Source organism: Prionailurus bengalensis, chromosome B4, assembly GCF_016509475.1.
Source record: "Prionailurus bengalensis isolate Pbe53 chromosome B4, Fcat_Pben_1.1_paternal_pri, whole genome shotgun sequence".
NCBI classification, from domain to species: Eukaryota; Metazoa; Chordata; class Mammalia; order Carnivora; family Felidae; genus Prionailurus; species Prionailurus bengalensis.
Genome location: NC_057358.1, coordinates 127,073,547 through 127,095,904, shown reverse-complemented (window position 1 = coordinate 127,095,904; position 22,358 = coordinate 127,073,547). Strand labels below are relative to the sequence as shown.

Sequence of the window (22,358 nt, the reverse complement as noted above, 5' to 3'; positions counted from 1 at the left end):
TCCCGCTGGGGCTCAGTTTCACCTTCTTCATCATAAAACATGTTCAACATGCCTGTTCTTGGAGTTCTCTCAACTTTAAATGTCCAATGATGGAAGAGTCCCTTGAAAAATCATGCTTTTGAAGTCTACTCAATGACACAGATCAACAAAACTGCAGGTACTATATGGTCCTTATTTTGGGAAATAACCAAACAACTTGGATGTAGACACAGAATATATACCCTATATGGTCATGGTGCTTATGGGTGATTCAAAGTGTCTTCTTTATTTTTTTTGTAGTTACCATGTTTTATTTAATGCACGTACATATTAGTTTTATATAGTATAAACATTCATGAAGATGATGAAACAAATTCTAGGGATTAGGGATGAGGCTTCCAAATGTTATTTCTTCTAAATCAAACCCCATCGGTAGCAGAACAGCCTAATGAATGTGAGCACAGACCAGCACCTGACTCCAAGGGTTCAGACACTAGCTCTACAACTTTAGTTACATGACCTTAAGCAAACCAATCAACTCTAGTTAAATTCATATAACTTAAAAAAAAAAAGTTTCACAAAACATACTTACTTTACCTCATGAAAACTTTTTTTTTCCTACTGTAGTTCATTTATTAAAAATTTAGGTCACAACCCACAACATTAGGGGTCAAAAAAACTTTTACTGGAAAGGGCCAAAGAATATTTTCAGCTGTGTGAGCCATCTGACACAGCTACTCAAAAATGCAAAAGCAGCCATAAAAAATATGTAAACAAATAGGTATGGCTGTGTCCCAATAAAACTTTATAAAAACAGGCAGTGGGCCAGATTTGGCCTTTGGGGCATTGTTTGCCAATCTCTCCACTGCACTGATTTAATGGCCCATTAACGGGCTGTAACCCACAGTTTGAAAAATATTGGGATTAGAGTTGCTTTCACCTTGTGCCAGATGCAGCAATGCTCAAGTTACGAATGGATCCTGTTTTAAAACTTGGTCTCTCCAGTTAATTGCTTAGTATTCAACATGCATGTTTTCCCTCTTAGAACCATTTACATGGGTGTTGGGATTCCAGGCCAATCCACCAAAGCCCACATACAGCGCTGCAGAAAACAGGTCTCCCCCTCTCCATGTGTCCCCATTTGTCCATTGACTCTGGATTTCTCCAGGACTCAGCAGCACTGGGCTGGGCATTTGATGGGACTTTTGTGCCGGACATGATCACTGGCCTTGGGAAGATGAGGAAGTAGCATTCTTCCTCTGGGAAAATGCATTCTGCATCCCTGCTTAGGATGTCAGGAACAGTCCTTCTCTCTCCTCCTTGCTATCAAGGTTCCCAGAGTGTTAGGCTAAGGAGTCCTAATGTTGAGGCAGTATTTTGGTTCTCACTTGTGGTGTGTAAGCCAATCAGTTGTGAGATGTGTGGCTAACAATGGTCAGAAGTACTCAACTGAACACGTGATTCACTTGTGTGTTATTTATACAAAAACAAATAAATTAGAAGAGTGTGGTGAAACTTTGTCAAATTTTGCAGCTGCCTGGAGACACTGATGACCTTACTGTGTTTAGAGAATTTCCCATATTATTAGTCCATGGTTCAACAAGGTAGAAATTCAACTTCCCAGACTCCTTTGCAGCTAGGGTGCAGGCATATAACCCAGGCACCACTGATTTGGAAGCAAGTAGTATGACATAGATAGAACATGAAGCTGACAAGGGTGTTGGTAGAGACATTCAGCTTTCATGGGTAACTGTGACAGAGATCCTGCCAGGAGTGTCCAATGCCCAGCCTTGGTGGTGTGAGGTATCTGCTGAAGCAGTCCTGGGGTACAACTTGGACACTGCTCTATGTTGTGCAGCCCCAAAGCCTGCTTTTCTGGCTTTAACACCCATCAGAAGTCTTATTAAGCTCTACTAAACATTTAGACTCATGGGACTATCATAAGCCACACATGGCCCAGCAGGATAGCATCAGATGTTCCTTTCAGTAAGAGTCCTTATAGCAATTCACCCATCCATCCTAGAGCTATCTTCTGCCCGGGTGACACTCAGGTGAAAGTAGATGAGATCCACTTGGGTGACTGTGAGAACTATCCTGGTTTATGAACCCCACTATCTCTTGTAGCAACTCCACAGATATAGTTTCCAAGGTCCATGCAAGGACACTGCCAGCAACAAGAGCCAATGAAATCAGGGAAGCCCAAAGCTCTGGAGATTTATCAAATATTTATAGTACCATTTTACTAATCTAGAGTTACTCTAACCATAAGCAATGCTGCTTGGTAATGTAGTTGATACTGAAATTTTTATCATATTTCCAGGAGAAAAGAGCTAGAGAATTAACACAACGTCTAATTCTGATGCGGAAGAGGAAAGGATCTACCTAAACTGGGCCTCCCAGAGGTCATCTTTCTGCTTTAAGCAGTCATAGTAGGTTTAACCCTTGCAACACAGTATTTTTACTAATGATGCTGTTTGTGTCAAGGATATCTCTGTCCACTTGCATTCTGATACACACTCCTTAGGGGGAAGGAATGAGGAAGAGTTACAACACAGTGCTTGGAATTCTACACAACCCTGGTATGTCCACTGGAGTATGTTAACCTTAGACTATCACCTGTCATATATGCCAAAGATGAGAAAGCATCAAGAACTGATGTGTTGGAGTGATCCTTTGGTAGGGTGAATGTCTTGGAAGATGTATTCGGGTACCATTAACTTTTAATGTCTGTTATGTTTGCTTTATTAGCTCTGTTTCTTCAAGTGTAAATTCTTCATTTGTTAAGACGGTTTCATTTCTTTCAAACAGTTGGTGATTATATACTCATGTTTTAGGTCCAGCTTCCCTGGTAGACAGTGAACCACATCTGTTTATACAGTTCTGCTTGCAAAAGGGATTGCCTAAGTATATGTTTTTGTTTGCTTTCAGTGAGACTGGGGGAGGACAGAACTACCTAATTGTCTAGTCTTCTGGTTATAACACATCTCTGTACCTCTCAGGCATTGCCAGCTACCTCAGGCAACAAAATAGTCCAATTTATCCTGCTTTTTTTTTTTTCATTTTTTGGCCATTACTGAAATCATCCATGGCCAAACACATCTAGGAATCACTGATATTTCCAGTAATGATATAGGGGAGGAAAACCTTGTCCCAGACTTAAGATGATTCTATTTAAATTCAGTTGCCTCAGAGCTGAGTTTTTTACATTTACATTAAGATGTTTACACTTATCATTACTAAAATAAATACTGCCTAATCATAAATCTTACACAATAAACATTGCCTTATCATAAGTATATAATTATATATAAACATATAATAAAACAAATATTGCCTAATCATAAATATTACAAAACTTATCTGAGTCTTTTGAGTAAAAATATCTGAAGTACCTGAAAGATTTTATTTATTGATTGATAGTATGGTATGTTTATTTTGATATTGAATTTAAATTATTGAAGATTCTGTCCTAGGAAAAAATTAAGTAGAATTACCTATTTCTTAGAAAATTCTTCAAAATATTGGATAAATATTGAATAAATGAAAGCCAGAAATAAAGATGACATCTGAACTAAGATTTCTTTGTAAAACATCTGATGCTCCAATACAAAACAGGCTTTGTTGATGACATTGGTTGTATTTATTTTTAACTAACTTAACAAACACTTGTTAAGCCTGTGTAATGTCCCAAAATACTATGTTGGGTTCTAGAAAAACATATAAGAGGCAGATTGTTTCCCTCAGGGAGCTTTATTATAAACTGAATTAAGGGATTAAAAAAATTAGGTCACAAACTAAGGCTGGGTACCATAATTAACAGCAATTTATTTTTTTCGATGGAATCTGAAGCTACTGTCTTCCTGGAGGCACTTGGAAGGTCAGCATTGTATTTCACAGAGCATCATAAATCTCCAGTGACCAGGCTTTGGCACATATCAGATTCAGTGATATCAAAGATTGGATTCTCCTTGATACGGAATGTTTTCCTCCTCTTCCTTCTCCATGTTGAATTTGCCAACACTTGACTTGAATAAGATTCTAAGTCTGACCTTTTAGTCTTAGTCTCTACTCCATGTGGTCTGGGTCATGCCTGTCTGTCTCACTCTGGACCTCCAGCTCTTTACAGGACCTGTTCCTGGTACATGCTTCCAGTGACCCAAAGAGCTGCTCAGAAAGATTTTAGAAGCTCAAAAACTAGTCGCCAAAGTTCTGGAAAAACTTAAACTATAGAAATTTCACACTGGCACTGAGCTCCTTCAAAAATCCCACAGTGAAAAATGAAACTATCCAAAACAAATGTAGCAACTCTAAAGCTATGCCCACATGAAAGAGTAAAATAGTGCATGTAGGCCTACTTCCAAATACTCCAGCCAAGGAAGGCTCTTTTGACAAGCAGAGATGATTTGAGGTATAAAACAATCCATATTTCAGTCAACAAATGTTTCTGGCTTTCTGCTGGGCATGGACAAAAGCAAATAATATTCAGTCCCTTTTCTGAAGAATATAGTCTAGTGAAAAACCATATAAGCACCATGGCCCTACTTGACATTGCCAGAATAAAAATAAAGAGTTAAGGAAATGTTGTTTGATTTTGGGAGTGAGGAGAGAGAAATACAGAGAGAAAAACAACTCCAAATTAGAGTCCATATCCCACTGGAAACTTCTTATTTAGAAGTTTTGGAAGGGAGCTGGTGTAAACCCTTCACTGAGAACAGAAGTCATCTCTCCTCTGAAGCCCTTCCATGTGTGATTTCAGATGCTAAATGCCAAGGCCTATTCCATCAGGGAGCAGGAGAAATAGCTTTCTGTCTAGAAGAAATAACACACACAGGTTTCTGCAGGGACAATGGTAACAGCATTTTGGAGGCTCCCCCTAAAAAAAGATGTATGGTATCAGCTACTCTTTTGGGGGGTGAGAGGAGAGCTCCTTTTGTGCCAGGCATGGCACCAGAGTCTTAGCTACAATTTTGAATTCACTGCTTACACCAGTCTCATGAAACTTCTGTCACTCTCATTTTACGGTCAATGAGGTTCAATGAGGAAGAATGGCTTGTTCAAGGTCTCAGATAATCCAGTGAAGAAATGGGCAGAAGACATGAATAGACACTTCTCTAAAGAAGACGTCCAGATGGCCAACAGGCACATGAAAAGACGCTCAACATCACTCCTCATCAGGGAAACACAAATCAAAACCACATTGAGATATCACCTCACGTCACTCAGAGTGGCTAAAATGAACAAATCAGGAGACTATAGATGCTGGAGAGGATGTGGAGAAACGGGAACCCTCTTGCACTGTTGGTGGGAATGCAAACTGGTGCAGCCGCTCTGGAAAACAGTGTGGAGGTTCCTCAAAAAATTAAAAATAGATCTACCCTGTGACCCAGCAATAGCACTGCTAGGAATTTACCCAAGGGATACAGGGGGCACTTGTACCCCAATGTTTATAGCAGCACTTTCAACAATAGCCAAATTATGGAAAGAGCCTAAATGTCCATCAACTGATTAATGGATAAAGAAGATGTGGTTTATTTATACAATGGAATACTACTTGGAAATGAGAAAGAATGAAATCTGGCCATTTGCAGCAACATGGATGGAACTGGAGAGTACTATGCTAAGTGAAAGAAGTCAGGCAGAGAAAGACAGATACCATATGTTTTCACTCATATGTGGATCCTGAGAAACTCAACATAAGACCATGGGGGAGAAGAAGGGGGAAAAAAGTTACAGAGACAGAAGGAGGCAAACCGTAAGAGACTCTTAAATACTGAGAATAAGCTGGGGGGGGGGGGAAGGTTGCTTCTGGTGGGCAGGAGGAGAAAGTGGGTGATGGGCATTGAGGAGGGCACCTGTCGGGATGAGCACTGGGTGTTGTACGGAAACCAATTTGACAATAAATTTCATATTTTTTTTTAAAAAAAGGTCTCAGATCCAGAAGCAGCAGGGCTGGAATGCAAAGCCAAAGCATCCCAAAGCCAAAGGTCAGCCTGGTTTCCAAATCCATATTCTTTCCAGAGGACCAAAGTAACACAACTCAAAAAATGTCAAGTTCCACTCGGCATTTTGTGATGACCTCCGCAAAACCAACCAAAGAAGAAGGGAAAGACGGAGACAGAAGTGACTCCATAGCATTTTGGGCCATGTTCTCTTTACTCTGTTCTCCCTCAAAGCTCACACATCTTCACATCTTGTCCCAGAAAGTCTGGAAACCTCAGATGGTCTCCCAGACTTATAGCCACTCCAGCTACACTCTGAATTCTGAAAGGGATTCCAGAAGAGAAGGTGGAAGCCGTGTAAGGGAAGATGTAATGGGGCCATGCACGGGTGTTGTGTAGGGGCAGGGAGTACATCACATGATGAGATTCCTATTCTAGAATTTTCAGTCTGATGGCTATGAGGACGATGGAGCTGGTCAGAGGATACTAAGCCTTACATCCTGGGAGACCATTTAGAAATCCAATGCAGTACAGAAGTAAGAGGGAACAAGGTACCCAACCACACAGTGGCAGCAATCTGGGAAGGAAGGGAGAGAGCAATGAGAGATGTTGCAGGTGCGGCATCAGTAACACACATTGACCAGTGGCTGCAGGACGGGGTGAGGGGGAGGAAAGAGTCTGGGGCGAGGCCCACTTTTCTGGGTTGGTGGTGATGCCACCCTTAGAGATGAGGGAGAAAGGAAGGACAGCTGGTTTCAGAGAAAAGATGATAACTTCAGATGTGGGGTAGTTGTGAGCACGCACAAAGGGACATGTTCCACGGGCAGCTAGGTTGATGGGTTCATTCGTTCTCTCTACAAAAATTTACTGACTCCCCACCTAGCACCAGATGTTGAGCTTGGCATTAGGTGTGGAGGGACAACCAGAACAGATGTGTTCTCTGCCCTCATGAAGCCGACGGGCAATAAACGAACACGTAACGAAATTATGATTATCAACTGTAGTAAGTGTTATGTGGAAAAGAATAAGGTGTGATGAGAAGAACCAGTCTGAGAGTGTGAGACTTGATGGGGAAACTGAGGCTGACTAGGACGAGGAGGTTCTGGAGCTCAGAGGAGGTGCTGTCTAGCTGGAGTTGGAAGGGAGTCATCTGGGGGTCAAGTGCATGTTGGCGGGAGGTAAGTCAGAGATGCTCACTGTCCCACAGGCTGTCAGGGGGGTATGCCTAAGAGCTAGATGCTCCACAGGCCGAGGCTGCTGGCTCCCATTCTCTCAGCACTAAGGTTGCACATTCACAAAAAGCACTCCTGGTGTCTCTGACTGAAGTTATTTTCTGCCCAGGGACAAGGAGCATTTGGCCCCCTGAATTCGGGCATCTTCGGCATGTGGAAATACACATAGGGTACCCACTGATTTGGCCTAGACCGTGGGATGCCTGATGAAGCTAACTCCAGACTGGATTGAAATATTCATGCTGGGGCGCCTGGGTGGCGCAGTCGGTTAAGCGTCCGACTTCAGCCAGGTCACGATCTCGCGGTCTGTGAGTTCGAGCCCCGCGTCAGTCTCTGGGCTGATGGCTCAGAGCCTGGAGCCTGTTTCCGATTCTGTGTCTCCCTCTCTCTCTGCCCCTTGCCCGTTCATGCTCTGTCTCTCTCTGTCCCAAAAATAAATAAACGTTGAAATATTCATGCTAACTTGAGATTTTTTTTTTTTAATTTTTTTTTTCAACGTTTATTTATTTTTGGGACAGAGAGAGACAGAGCATGAACGGGGGAGGGGCAGAGAGAGAGGGAGACACAGAATCGGAAACAGGCTCCAGGCTCTGAGCCATCAGCCCAGAGCCCGACGCGGGGCTCGAACTCACGGACCGCGAGATCGTGACCTGGCTGAAGTCGGACGCTTAACCGACTGCGCCACCCAGGCGCCCCATGCTAACTTGAGATTTTTAAAAACAAAACAGGAACAAAAACTCAGCAACTTTTGTCTAACTCGTGCTCCATTCTCTTCCCTGAAATGAGAGCCAAGAGACGTGGTTGTAAAAGGAAGCCCAAGGAAGCCCCAGTCCATTCCTGCAGCAGCAAAGCAGCCAATGAGCATTTCAAAATTGCTTGGAACCATTTAACAGAGAAAAGAAAATTGCATTGAGTCCACCAAAATGCAGATAGTATCTACAACAGAAGCAAAAGTGAACCTTTACTGAGCATTTACCGTGTGCTGGGCACTGTTCAATTCACTCACTCCTCCAACAGCCTTATGAAGGATTTACTTTTGGTAGCCGCATTTTTCAGATGAAGAAACTGAGGCATGGATAGGTTAGGGCGCTTTCCCAAGGCCCTCCCCCTCCTCTGACTTTTAATTGGAAGAGCCAGGATTTGAACCCACTCTCTGGATCACTGAGCCCACTCTCTTAACCACTCTTTTGATAAACGGGTCACTACTAGAGTAGTTGCAGCAAACAGGCTCATGTGGAAGCAAGGCCCGACTTGTGAGGCGCTGTGGGGAGATGGGCTCTGTGGGGTGTTCCCAGTGTGGTTTCTGATACTCTGCCTCTGAGAGGGTGAAACCGTCCTGGGGCTTTCCAGACAGAAGGGGACCTGGGAACAACTTAGTTCAGCCACTGGTTTACAGAAAGGGAAGTTGAGGCACAGAGAAGTGGAGGGAATGTGCTTGGGAGGGTCAGAAGCTGTGTCTGAGGAAGTGTCCCCTCCCTGGAAGCCCTCCCTTCTTCTCTTTCCCTTAATTCTGCTTGAGCCAGCCAGTCTCCTGGCCACCTCAGGACCCACTTCAGCTGAGCAGGTGTTTACGGTTCCCCAAGGGAGTCCCCAGGGCAGCCAGGAGGAAATGAAGACACCTCCCACCCAAGGAGCTGGTCTCCCCCAAAGCTGCCTTCACAAGGGAGCCACCCTGCACAGCAGAGTCCTTTACGCCTTCAGAATCTGCAGATCCACCTTTCTGACCCAGGCCGTTTTTAACCCAAACCAGATCAACCCTATGCAAACCCATTTCAAAGACCCCACCTGGGTCTCAGACACCCCTTGGAGCATAAGATTCCAACCTGGACCCCTCCAGCGAGTTTCTGGGCACTGTGCAGTTGTGACCACCAGCATGGCTCCCCTCTTGTACCCCTCTGCCACTCTGGAGAAAGCACCCACCCACTGCAAGGTGGTGTTGGCCAGAGGAGCTCCTCTCTTTGGCCATCCGGAGCCAAGGCAGATCTTACCTTTCCACCTGGAGGTTGACTTTGGAAGGCTCCACGTTGGGATTTTCCCATTCCATTTGCGGGCAGTGCATGAAATAGCAAAGGGTGTACAGGGCCTCTGGCTCCCAGTAGAGCGCCCCCTGCTTGTGGTGCAGGGGGGTGCCGTTGCCATGGTGCTTGGCATTGAGGGGCTGCAGGTGATGCATTGCTCGGGACACCAGGTCACCTGTGGACAGAAGTAAGATTTCAGATCCTTGTCAAGGCAGTCATGACTTGCAGAGAAGATGTGCTGAACATCTCTGCAGAGATTCCTTTTTTAAAAAAAAATTCTTAATGTTTATTTTTGAGAGAGAGAGAGAAAGAGAGAGGGAGAGAGAGAGAACAAGTGGGGGAGGGGCAGAGAGAGAGGGGGAGACAGAATCCGAAGCAGCCTCCAGGCTCTGAGCTGTCAGCACAGAGCCCGATACAGGGCTCGAACCCACAAACTGCCAGATCACCCTGAGCCGAAGCCAGATGCTTAACTGACTGAGCCACCCAGGCGCCCCTCTGCAGAGATTCTTAATCCTGGGACTCCCTCATTCAACTGGAGTGGTCCTCTGGGACCTCCAGGTCTCACATCGAGTGGAGAGGAAAGCATCTGTTCAGTCACCACATGATTGTCCCTGCTTACCAGGTTTGGGCTGCACTTGAAGCACAGAGGGCTGCTAAGATAATTAGAGTCCTGCCCTTCTGGAACCCACTGCTTCTAACAAGGCACAGGAAGCCCTTTGTGTACATCACCTTGGGACACGCCTTCTGTCACATCCTTTGCTGTAGCCAGTACTGTCTTCCCTGCAGTCACAAGTATGGTCATGGACTACACTGTCTCTTGCCTCTGAGCCTGTGCATATGCTATTCCCTCTATGTAGAATATTCTTTTTCTCCTCCTCTCCAGGCTAATTCCTACTGATCATCCAGGTATGAGCTTATGTATTAACTTCTCAAGGAAGTCCTCCTGGAATCTCTCCCACTATTCCTTCCTTCCTTCCTTCCTTCCTTCCTTCCTTCCTTCCTTCCTTCCTTCTTTTTGGGACAGAGAGAGACAGAGCATGAACGGGGGAGGGGCAGAGAGAGAGGGAGACACAGAATCGGAAACAGGCTCCAGGCTCTGAGCCATCAGCCCAGAGCCCGACGCGGGGCTCGAACTCACGGACCGCGAGATCGTGACCTGGCTGAAGTCGGACGCTTAACCGACTGCGCCACCCAGGCGCCCCAACACTATACTTTCTTATCACAGCATTTAGAGCACTGTGTTAGGATTGCCATTTCTTTGTCAGTCTTTCCCAATGATAGAAACTCAGTCTTAAATGACACTTACTATATTGTACTTCAATTAATCCTCACAGCACCCTAACGTGGGTACCTTCATATACCCATTTTACAGACGAGGAAACAGAGGCCCAAAGAGGTCAAACAACTTTTCAAGGGTACACGGCAGCCATACGTGGCAGAGCCAGGATCTGAACTCAGGTAGTCTGGCTCCAGAATCCATGCACTGAACCTTGCTCCTTGAGGGCGGGGGCTTTGTCTTACTCTTCCCAGCACTAGCAAGTCCTGGGAACACTCTAGTCTTTCCCCTGCTTTCTCCAAAGGGAAGGAGTCTTCTCCTTCATCAGACCAATCTGCATGCCCCCAGGCTGGCCGCACAGGGAGGATCTTCCTGTGGGGAGGCTGGCTGGGTCTGGAATTCCTGTCTTTTCTAGGCTGAGATGGTGTTCCCCAAACTTGGGCCATTTTATACCACCTTCTCAAGTGCAACTACATCCAAGCATCATCTGTGCCATCATTTACTTAATTTTAAATGGATTCATTTAGTTTTTTTAAGTATGGGTCTGAAGGAAATGTTCTGTCACTTATAAATGGATGATCAGTATCACTTGCCATAAAAAAGTTAATTCAACGAAAACAAAACCATATAATTAATTTATAGCTGAATTCTCATACTGTTTTTTTTGTTATAAACAACAAGTGTTAGAGAAGTGTTAGTTCATACCAAATAGAGCCTTTCTTCTTGAAGCAAGGAGAATTAAAATAGAATTTTTCATTTTTTCCTCCAAATTTTTATTTAAATTCTAGTTAGTTAACATATAGTGTAATATTGGTTTCAGGAGTAGAATTCAGTGATTTATCAATTACATACAACACCTGGTGCTCCTCACAAGTGCCCTCCTTAATACCCATCCCCCATCTAGCCCATCCCCCACCCACCTCCCTCCATCAACCCTTAGTTTGTTCTCTATCATTAAGAGTCTCTCATGGGAAAAAAAAAATCTCTTAGGGGTTGCTTCTCTCTCTCTCCTTTTTTTTTTTTCCTGCCCATATGTTCATCTGTTTTGTTTCTTAAATTCCACATATGACTGAATAAAATAGAATTTAAAAGGATCACTCCATGACCCATGTTATTGAATGTACTTCTCTGTTCCACTCATCCAGTAGCATGTGTTGCACACTTTGGGAAACACTCAACTAATATATTTGTGATGATTAATTTTATGTGTCAACTAGGTGAGCCTATGGTACCCAGTTGTTGGATTAAACAGTAATCTGTAGGTTGCAGTGAAGGTATTTTTCACATTAACCTTTAACATTTAAATCAGTAAGTTCTGAGAAAAGCAGACTATCTTCCAAAATGTGGGTGGCGAGCCTCATCTAATCAGCTGAAGGCCTTACGAGAAAAGACGTTGAAGAAGGAATTCTGCTCTCACACTCAAGACTGAAACATCAACTCCTGCTGGAATTTACTGTCCCTCTACTCTGTCCAGGCAGCCCCTAGTGAGGGAAGGAGACTGTCTTCCCCATTCCCAATCCTTCACTGCCCAGTTGAAACCAGGCCTGCAGAGTCTATCACTTCTTTGTCATCCAGCTGTACCTTTTAACATGACACTTCGACCTAAAGTCCAAAGCCAAGAAAGTGAGGCCACTTCCTCAAAAGATTGACAAGAGGGCCATTCATCCCCCTTAGGGGAGTCAGCTATGGAGATGAGGTCTCAGCTAAGGGTAGAAATGGCAAATATTCCCCTTTCCATTCCATGTCCATGGCAGACATGGTTAATCAATTGCAGAGCTCTCATGCACTAAGTGTAGATGTAGCCTCTAAATCCTTCTTGAGACAAGATTCCAAGTGGCCACTATTTCTTATAGGGGTTTTCAGAGGAAAAGAAACTTCCATGTTGTCAGAGTCCTGAGGCCTTAGCAGGTCAACCTAATCAGAGTACAACCCACTAGCTTAATATCTGGACAGCAAGCAGATGCAGGGGTTGAACAGAGAGTAGTGGGGGGTCGCTTCCTTACTTTCCCCTGCATCTTACCATGCCTAGCTCAGAGCCTGACCCTCCTGTCTCCATCCATTCCCCACAGCAGGAAAATATGCCCAAGAAACTGAAAAAAAAAGAGTCAGAGAAGGAAATTCTCTTTTAGAAGTAGGTGGACAGGGAAGACCCCCAAAGGGACCTGCAGGTGGAAAATATGGAGAACCAGGGCTCAAAGTTAGGTAAGAGGCAGGGGAAGGGATTCAAATCCCAGTTCTGCCACTCCTCTGTGTACAGCCCAGCAAGTTGCTTAACCTCTCTGGTGGGAAGTGATACGCCCCCATCAGGTGGTTGTGAGGGTCACACGCAGAATGAGGAAATGCCTGGCACACTGTTGGCACCAAATAAGCAGCTCTCTTAGGCTCACTGCTCTTCCTTCTCTCTGGATGGCGAGACGGGAAGGTGGGTGCCTGGGACATGCAGGGACAGTCCAGCCCATGCCCTGACCCAGTGCCTGACTTGCAGCTTCATGCTGGGGTTGACATCATTAGGAATCAATGCTACAAAGCTGCTCACCCCAGGCACGTGTTTGGGATACAGTTAGGTCCTTAACTGCTTCTTCTTCCCTCTTCTCTCTACCCTTTCATCTTTTAGAAACATGCTCCTCGGGAGAGAGGGAAAAAGGAAGCCAGAAGCCTGCTTCTAGGCTGGTCATGTCAGTCTGTCTCGTAAGGGGCGGCTCTAAGCACTGGCAATGTAAGAGCCTAGTCGGCCAATGCTGAGCAGGAGTCTGGAAGAAAACAACAGGATGGCAGGTCCAGGGTGGGATTGGGCACAATGACAATGTGTTGACTTTTCTGATGAGGAGGATGATATGAGGTAGATGGAGGTGGCAGCAGAAGTGGGAACCACGATACATTGAGAACCTGCTACCAGGCCACTTATACACTTTCCAGTTTCATTATATACGAACCATATGGGACACACACCCACTTCAGAGATGGGGAAATCAAGGCAAGGGGCAATTGGCCCAGGTGTCACTCAGGAAGTAGCAGACTGTGACTCCAACTAGGCCTCCAGGGCTCATGTTCTTTGTCACTACACCACAGTCCCTCCATAAAGGCACTTATCTAGAATCTACCTCAGGGCGTGGCCTTTGAAAAACTCTGGTGAAGTGTTTGAGGGCTAAATCCCAAGTCTCCCAAAACATATGCCATTGTGGAGTCCATGGGCCAGGGCTCAGGAGATTGGTCAGCCTCTGCTGACAGAGTAGAGCTTCCAGCTGAGGGGTCTCAGAGTCCGACTGGTCTGCAGGAGGGTGTGGGGGCTGATGGGTCAATCCGCATAAATGACCCCGCAGCCTCTTGGAAGATAAATTGCCCTAATGGAAGAGAGCCTGGAGGGGCACATAAGTAACCAGCAACGTATAGGCAGGAAGCTGGTTATGGAACCAACAGAAGCCTGGTCTCTCAGATCAAAATTCCAGCCCAGGCGATGGCAGAGCTGAAAGAGCTCTTCTTGGAAAGCTGTGAAAGTGGGTAGAAGCCAAGCAGCTGGGCTCTGGGGCCAGAGGATGAGGCTCTGATGGGCAACAGCAGACAGACATTTGGTGCTCCTGTGGGCATGACACTTCTGAGAGCTTTATACACATGATACACAGGGGTAGGTGTCACACAACCCAATGAGGTAGGTCCTGATAGCGTATCTATTTTACAAATGAGGAAGCTGAGTCCAGGGAAATCATTTGGCTAAGTCACACTGCTACTGAGTGCAAGAACTGAGCTTCAAACGACTGTGATTTGGGCCTCTTAGCCACTGTATCACACTGCCTCCATGATGGTAGGAGAGAAGGGGTCTTCATTCACTGGTAGCTCATCAGGAGCTCCAGAGATCATGGCTGACTTGGATACACCCAGAATTTTGGCAGAAAAGCTTAGCCCATGTTTAACTGGCATCTGTCAGTAACCACATCCTTGGTGGGCACAGAGTGGGGACAAGCACAGAGGCCATGGCAGACAGGGTCAATGGCCAGCAGCTTTGGAAAGTATTGCAGACTTCCCAGTTCTGCCTTTGGCTGTGATGTCAGGGTCCTTAAAGGTGGCCCTAGCTGTGGGCAGGGGCAAAGTGCGAGGTTTCACACAGATTCATGGGAGGCCAAGATTTCAGAGTGAGCCACAGCAAGGCCGGAGGAAGGGATGGCTATACGTGAGATGCTACCTGGGGACTCTCAAAAACTGCTGGGTGATTCTGTTGCCTCTGGTGATGTGTCTAGTAAGAAGTTGTTGTGGCCAAGGTCAAAGAGGCTGCTGCCTGTATTCTCCTCTAGGACTTTGATGGCTTCCTGTCTCACATTTAGGCAGAGGAAAGGGAAACAAAGGCAAAAATGAACTATTGGGACCTCATCAAGATAAAAGTCTTCTGCATAGTGAAGGGAACAACAAAACTGAAAGGCAGCTTACAGAACGGGAGAAGATATTTGCAAATGACATATCTGGTAAAGGGTTAGGATCCAAAATCTATAAAGAACTTGTCAAACTCAACACCCCAAGAAACAAAGAATCCAGTGAAGAAATGGGCACAAGACATGAATAGACATGTTTCCAAAGAAGACATCCAGATGGCTAACAGACCCATGAAAAGATGCTAAGCATCAACTCAACATCAGGGAAATACAAATAAAAACCATGAAGAGATACCACCTCACACCAGTCAGAATGGCTAAAATTAACAACACACGAAACAACGAGTGTTGGTGAGGATGTGGAGAAAGGGGAACCCTCTTGCACTGTGGATGGGAATGCAAACTGGTGCAGCCACTCTGGAAAACAGTATGGAGGTTCCTCAAAAAGCTAAAAATAGAACTATCTTATGACACAGAAATTGCACTATTAGGTATTTACCCAAAGGATGCAAAAATACAGATTCGAAGGGGCACATGCACCCCAATGCTTATAGAAGCACTATCAACAATAGCCAAACTATGGACAGAGCCCAAATGTCCATAGACTGATGAATGGATAAAGAAGACCGTGGTATGTATATACACTGGAGTATAACCCAGCCATCAAAAAGAATGAAATCCTGCCATTTGTAACAACATGGATGGAGCTAGAGTCTAAGCAAAATATGTCTGTTAGAGAAAGACAAATACCATATGATTTCCCTCATATGTGGAATTTAAGAAACAAAACAGATGAACATATGGAAAGGGATAAAAAAGAGAGAGGGAAACAAACCACAAGAGACTCTTAATGATACAGAACAAACTGAGGGTTGATGGAGGGAGGTGGGTGGGATATGGGCTAGATGAGTGATGGGTATTAAGAAGGGCACTTGTTGTGAGGAGCACTGGGTGTTGTATGTAAGTGATGAACCACTGAATTCTACTCCTGAAACCGATATTGCACTGTATGTTAACTAACTAAAATTTAAATAAAAAGTTTAAAAAAAACCCACAAAAATCTATTGGGTGAACTTTTCAGAGATGCTGGATTTCCAGTGAGTTTGCACTTAAGAGGCAGGGTCTGAGGGCCCCCCTCACTCCCAGGGGGGGTGCAGGTGGAAGGACTTGGGCTCCCCAACAACTGACTCAGCACATCACTCACAGTCCTTCAGGAGGAAAGCTGGACTGCAAACAACAGCGGGGGAGTAGGGGGGAAGAAATGAAGGGAGAAAGGCCCCCATTAGGAAAATCTGAGGAGCATTTCTGTTTCTAAATCGTAGGATGCATGGTAACCTCTGGAAGGAGAACAGTAAACTGCTGGGTGCTTGGCCAAAGAACCAAAGACCCAGAGACTCTGAGAGTTGGGTGTGGCCTCCAAGCTGATCCTGGGTGTCCTCCTGGGTGTCATCTCTGTAGCATCCAGCGTGGGAAATGTCACTGTCACTATTGTTACGAACAGTAGTAACAGGTGCCATTCACTGAGCACTACATTGGGCCAGGGACAGTGAGTAAGCACCTCACAGGCACTGTTTCTAATCTTCATGTGCTCTGCAAAGCATGCATCATGTTAGACCAGTTTTACAGCACTAATCTGCAGCTGTGGGGATTTTGCCTCCCAGAGGACACTTGTCAAAATTTGGAGACATTTTTGGTTGTCATACCCAAAGGCCTGATACTTGGTATCCTATGGATAGAGATCAGGGATGCTGCTAAACATCCTACAATGGACAGGACAGTCCCCACAACAAAGAACTTAGCTCCAAATGTCAATAATGCATAAGGAAACTGAGGCAGAGACAAGAGTCCAATCTGGGTCTATCTGACTCTAATGCCTGTGCCCTCACCCTATATCCTACTCTTCTTCCAGAGACGGCCCAATGCAGCTGTGGTCAGCTCCAAGTCCATACCGAGGCAATCCGGTTAATGAATGCTCCATGCCCTGATTGAGTAATTCCATTTCTGGGAATCCTTCCCAGTGTTAGAACCCAAAATGCAGCAAATCTTTATGCACAAGGATTTTCACCCAACCTTCTTTATGGGATCCAAAATTTGACAAAGAAATGTATGTTTAAAAATAGCAGCATGGTTAAATAAGCTCTGGTACATCCATGTGATGAAATAATAAATGGATGCAGTCATTAAAAATGTTTACACAGAACTGAAATAACACAAAAAAAAATACTCCTGTTAAGTAAAGTTGAAAAACAAATGAAATTCACAATCGCATACTGTGAGATCAGGATTGTGTTATTTATTTATATTTTATTTATCATTATTATTATTATTTTTTAAATTTATTGTCAAGTTAGCTAATATACAGTGATACAGTGTGCTCTTGGTTTTGGGGGTAGATTCCCGTGATCGCTGACATACAACACCCAGTGTTCATCCCAACAAGTGCCCTCCTGAATGCCCATCACCCATTTTCCCCGCCCTCCATCAACCCTCAGTTTGTTCTCCGCATTCACAAGTCTCTTATGGTTTGCCTCCCTCTCTGGTTGAAACTATTTTTTTCCCCTTCCATTCCCCCATGGATTATGTTATTTAAAAACTCTGCACTGAGTAAACATCAAAAAAAAAAAAAATCAACACTCCAAACAACCTCCAAAATATTGACCAAAGATTTCTCTGTCTAGTGGGATTGTGGGTGGCATTCCCTTCCGACTTGTCTATAGTTTCTGAATTTTGAGTTACGGCATGCATGACTTGGCATTATCAGGATAATAAGCTTACCAAGGTTATATGTTTTCTTTCGTATACCTTCCATCTACGTCAGGCTGGAGTATCATCTTTCCATACATCTTTCTCAAAAGCTCTCATGAAAAAGTTCAGAACAAGAAAACTCACAAGGGAATGAAGAAGAGAAGGTCCATGATTTGGATCCCTGTACCACCCTTCTAGTCCCCCAAGATGCTGGGGCACCTCTGACCTTGGTTGGGCTAACCATCTCCTCTGAGCATCATTTAGCTAGCCCTGCACTTCCAGGTTCCTTGCTTTTGCTCCTCTTTTCTCACCTTGGAGTGCCCTTTCCCTCATTCTCTCAACTACTGAAGACCTTTAAGCTGCGACCAAGTATTACTTCTTCCATGCAGCTCTCCAGGATGCACCCAGTCAGAATCCCCCCTGTGTACCCACAATACCTGCTAATAAAGTCTGACATGTTACTTGTTTCTGTCATGTTTCACGGTTCATTGTTCGCACGGTATGCTTTCCCTACTGAGCCTCAAGAGCAGAGATTGTGCTTCATTCATTGTCCTGTTCCTGGAGGGGCAGGATGTGTGGTGGCTAAAAACATGCTGTCTGGACTCAGACTGCCTGAGTCTGAGCCTCCAACGTGCCACTAACTAGTTGCATGACTTTGGGTGAGTTATTTAACCTCTCTGTAAATGGGGATTTTTATAAACTAATGGATTTATTGGGTGGATAAAAATAGTACCTACTTTATAATATTAAATGAAGTAATGCATATAAATCACTTAAAACACTTGAAGTCTAGCATACCCTAAGTGCTTAATAAATATTCGGCACTATTTCTTTTTTCTTATCACCATCACCATCGCCATCATCATCGTATCACCATCACCACCATCATCGCCACTATTACCATCATTCTTACTACCATCATCTTCATCACCACCATCACTTCCATCATTAATGTCATCATCATCATCATCACCATCACCACACCATAACACCACCATTACCATCATCATCGCCACCATAATCACCACTACCATCACCATCATTACCATCACCATCATCACCACCACCATCATCATCGTCACCATCACCACCATAATCACAACCACCATCATCACCATTACCATCACCATCGTCACCACCACCACCATCATCACCACCACCACCATCACCACCATCATCATCGCCACCATCACCACCATAATCACAACCACCATCATCACCATTACCATCACCATCGTCACCACCACCACCATCATCACCACCACCACCATCACCACCACCATCATCATCGTCACCATCACCACCATAATCACAACCACCATCATCACCATTACCATCACCATCGTCACCACCACCACCATCATCACCACCACCACCATCACCACCACCATCATCATCGTCACCATCACCACCATAATCACAACCACCATCATCACCATTACCATCACCATCGTCACCACCACCACCATCATCACCACCACCACCATCACCACCACCATCATCATCGCCACCATCACCACCATAATCACAACCACCATCATCACCATTACCATCACCATCGTCACCACCACCACCATCATCACCACCACCACCATCACCACCACCATCATCATCGCCACCATCACCACCATAAACACAACCACCATCATCACCATTACCATCACCATCGTCACCACCACCACCATCACCACCACCACCATCATCACCATTACCATCATCATCGCCACCATCACCACCATAAACACAACCACCATCATCACCATTACCATCACCATCGTCACCATTACCATCATCGCCATCATCACCATCACCATCACTTCCATCATTATCGTTATCATTATCATCACCATTGACATCATCAGCCTAGTTCCTGACTGGAGGCCCTCAGGTCATCTCTGAGGAGGTCTGGCCACGGGAGATGGAATTGGCACAAGTATTCTCCAATCGCTAGCCCCATCTCAACCACTACCCTACACGTATGTAGAGCACATATCTGCTGCTTCACCTGTCAGCTTCAGGAACCGAAAATAACAAACACACGTGTCACTAGCTGCTCTAAGTTTGGGCAGCTGCAGTTGGTTCCAGAAACCTTATAGAATTCACTTATAACCAGGTTTCTCAAATGTCAGCCATGGGAGAATCACCATCAGGACTTCTCTCATATCTGTGGGCTGCAGGTACAATTTATCTACTTAATGTTTTTCTTTAAATTAGCTCATTCTTTCACTCATTGTAAAAGGAAGCTTCGTATCAGTGCCATAAATGGAAAACCAATATTTTTCTAGCGCTCATGAAAAATTCATAGCAATTAAAAATAAAAAGTGTTTTGTGTATCACCTATGATCATCTCCTGTCCCACCCTTGGGAAATGCTGCTGCAACCTGCCAGACTCAGGTTATCAGAGAAGCTCCCACTAGCCATCCCCCTGCATGCCAGATGTGATCTCCCAGGACAAAGGGCTATACATTCCAATGGCAGGCTTCTTTTGAACAGAAGACAGCAATGGAGACAGCAACTTCACCTTCTTCCTTCTGCTCTGTCTCATCCACACTCAGCTGCCACTTACTACAGTACGTTTTCAAAACATCCTATAACCCTGGGAGAGAAAGTATCCTCACCCTTTTTCCATAGATGATAAAACCAGAGATCATGGAGGAGAAAACAGAGGCATTCTCCAGCATCATAAACTGCTGTTTAACCTGCCTCACCAAAACCCCTTCCCTTGAAAATGAAAGAATGAAAAGACCACGTGTAATCCAAGTCATTAGATGCAACAGAAGACTGAACTCTGGATTCAGCAGGAAACTTACCATTCATTCACTCATTCATTCATCAAATATTTAGTGAGTCCTACTGTGTGCCAGGCATCGTTCCAGTCCCTAAGGATATAGTGATATTAAAACAAAAATCTCTCAGCTGTCATGGGTTTACAGTTTTAGTGGCATGGACAGAAAATACATAAATAAACATACAGTATGTCAGGTGGTAATAAGTGCCATGAAGAAAATTGAAGCGGGCAGAGTGTATAGAGAGCAGTCGGGGAGGGGGAGGCGGGTGGTCACAGGAGGACCTCTCTGAGGAAGTGACATTTGAGCAGAGGTCTGAATAAAGTGACAGAGGAGCTTTGTGAATATCAGGGGAAGAGCTTTACAGGCTGAAGGGGCAGCAGTGCAAAGGCCCTGTGGTGGAGTGGAGTATTTGAGAAATACCAAGAGGCCACTGGCCACTTTGCTACCTGAAAGGGTCACAGGTGCACCCCAGGGGCTAGAGGCAGCACGACTCTCTGAAAAGAGCCCAGCTACATTCCAAACAAGGAGAGAAACCCTCTTGTCCAAGCAAAAAGGACTGAGCTTTTTTTTCTTTCTAGTGATACTGAGGAGAGATAACCCAGAAACTCTTTTTACTCACTGTTGTAAATTAATGGCCCCATTTTGACTGCCTCATTGAGTGGAAGCGACAAGTTCACAGTTTAGTGTGAAAAGACAATAAAAAGAGGCATTTTACAATGAGGCTCTCATTTTCTCCCCTCTAAACCACAGAAAGCAAACACTGTAATTAATGACTGTCCAATGGGGTTTCATTGAGAGCTTGTGGCTAAGGCTGGGACATCAGGCAGAAGAAATGAGGTAAGACCTCAGAGGACACAAATGTGGGATTGAATGGAGCCAAGTGCAGAGTCAAGCTGATTCAAAAGTAAGAAGATCCAGGACTTCTGCTTTTCCCATGGCCTTACTAGGAGAGACCGGATGGACCCAATTCCCTCAGATCTGCTCACTGGTTCAGGGAAGGAGTGCCTGAAGGAACTGCCCACCAGTCTCTAGGGCAACTGTGATGTTCAGTGCATCACCGTGCAAATTTTCTAGGGCTCAAGGTTAAAAAAAAATCCCAGCCTGTGTTAGTTTGGGGGTCTCTTAGCATCCTAATTTAGCTTTGTGCTCAAATATTTTAGACACACGTAGGTTTAGTTCCAGGTCTCTGAGATCAAAATCCAGTTCCACAGAATATTTAATATTCGAGTGGACCTTCATCAGGAGTTCCCCTCATTTTCTTCGGATCTTTTTTTCACAGACTCATTCGCTGTGTGCCATCCCGTTATTCACTGACATGCGACAGCGATTTCCCACACTAGGAGTGATGTGTTAGGTGTTCGTGATGCGAAGCTGAATTGGAACACAGTGAATCAAGGCAGAGAAAGAAAAAACTGGGTTTGAATTATCACTGCCACTTACCCGCTATGTGGCCTTGGGCAAGACACATATCCTTCCAAGTCTCAGTTTCTTATCTGTGAAATGGGAATACCTTTAATCTATTTCAGACACTTGGCACACGGTAGGTGCTCCAGAAAGAGTGGACGTATTTTTGCCCCAAGCCATAATAGGCTGGACAAAGATAAGTGCTCTGGACATCCTGATTGACCAAGTTCTGAATTTTAATGTGATGCTCTGAAGCTATAGGGAGAAGTCTCAGCCCACAGGGTGGTCCCCATCTGGATAGAATCCTTTGTGACTTTTTGCACCTCCGGTTATGTTTAGAGGAGAGCATCCACGATGCATCCTACAGAGCAAATGGCAGATCCTCAGAGCTGGAACACAGCCCTCACTGCACCTGTAACATGTAGAAACATCCAATGGGCTTCTCCCAGAGGGAGGGCAGTCTAGAGGCGAGGCGGAAAAGCTCAGTCCCAAGCCCTCCAGCTCATGGGTATGGTTGATCTTAGACAAGTTGCTCGTTCTCCTCTTGCCTCCATTCCTGCCAGTGTGGACAACAGTCATTACACTGGAAATAACTCATGTGGATTTATCATAGTT

At 44.9% G+C, this 22,358-nt stretch overlaps 1 protein-coding gene across 1 annotated transcript in view; it reads right to left on the bottom strand.

Annotated features, from left to right (window-relative positions):
- Positions 1-22,358, bottom strand: part of BTBD11 (BTB domain containing 11) — a 316,953-nt gene that overhangs the window by 107,847 nt on the left and 186,748 nt on the right. The window contains exon 3 of the mRNA XM_043562436.1: positions 9,139-9,343. Coding sequence (XP_043418371.1) covers positions 9,139-9,343 — 205 coding nt within the window. The remainder of the gene's footprint in view (positions 1-9,138; positions 9,344-22,358) is intronic.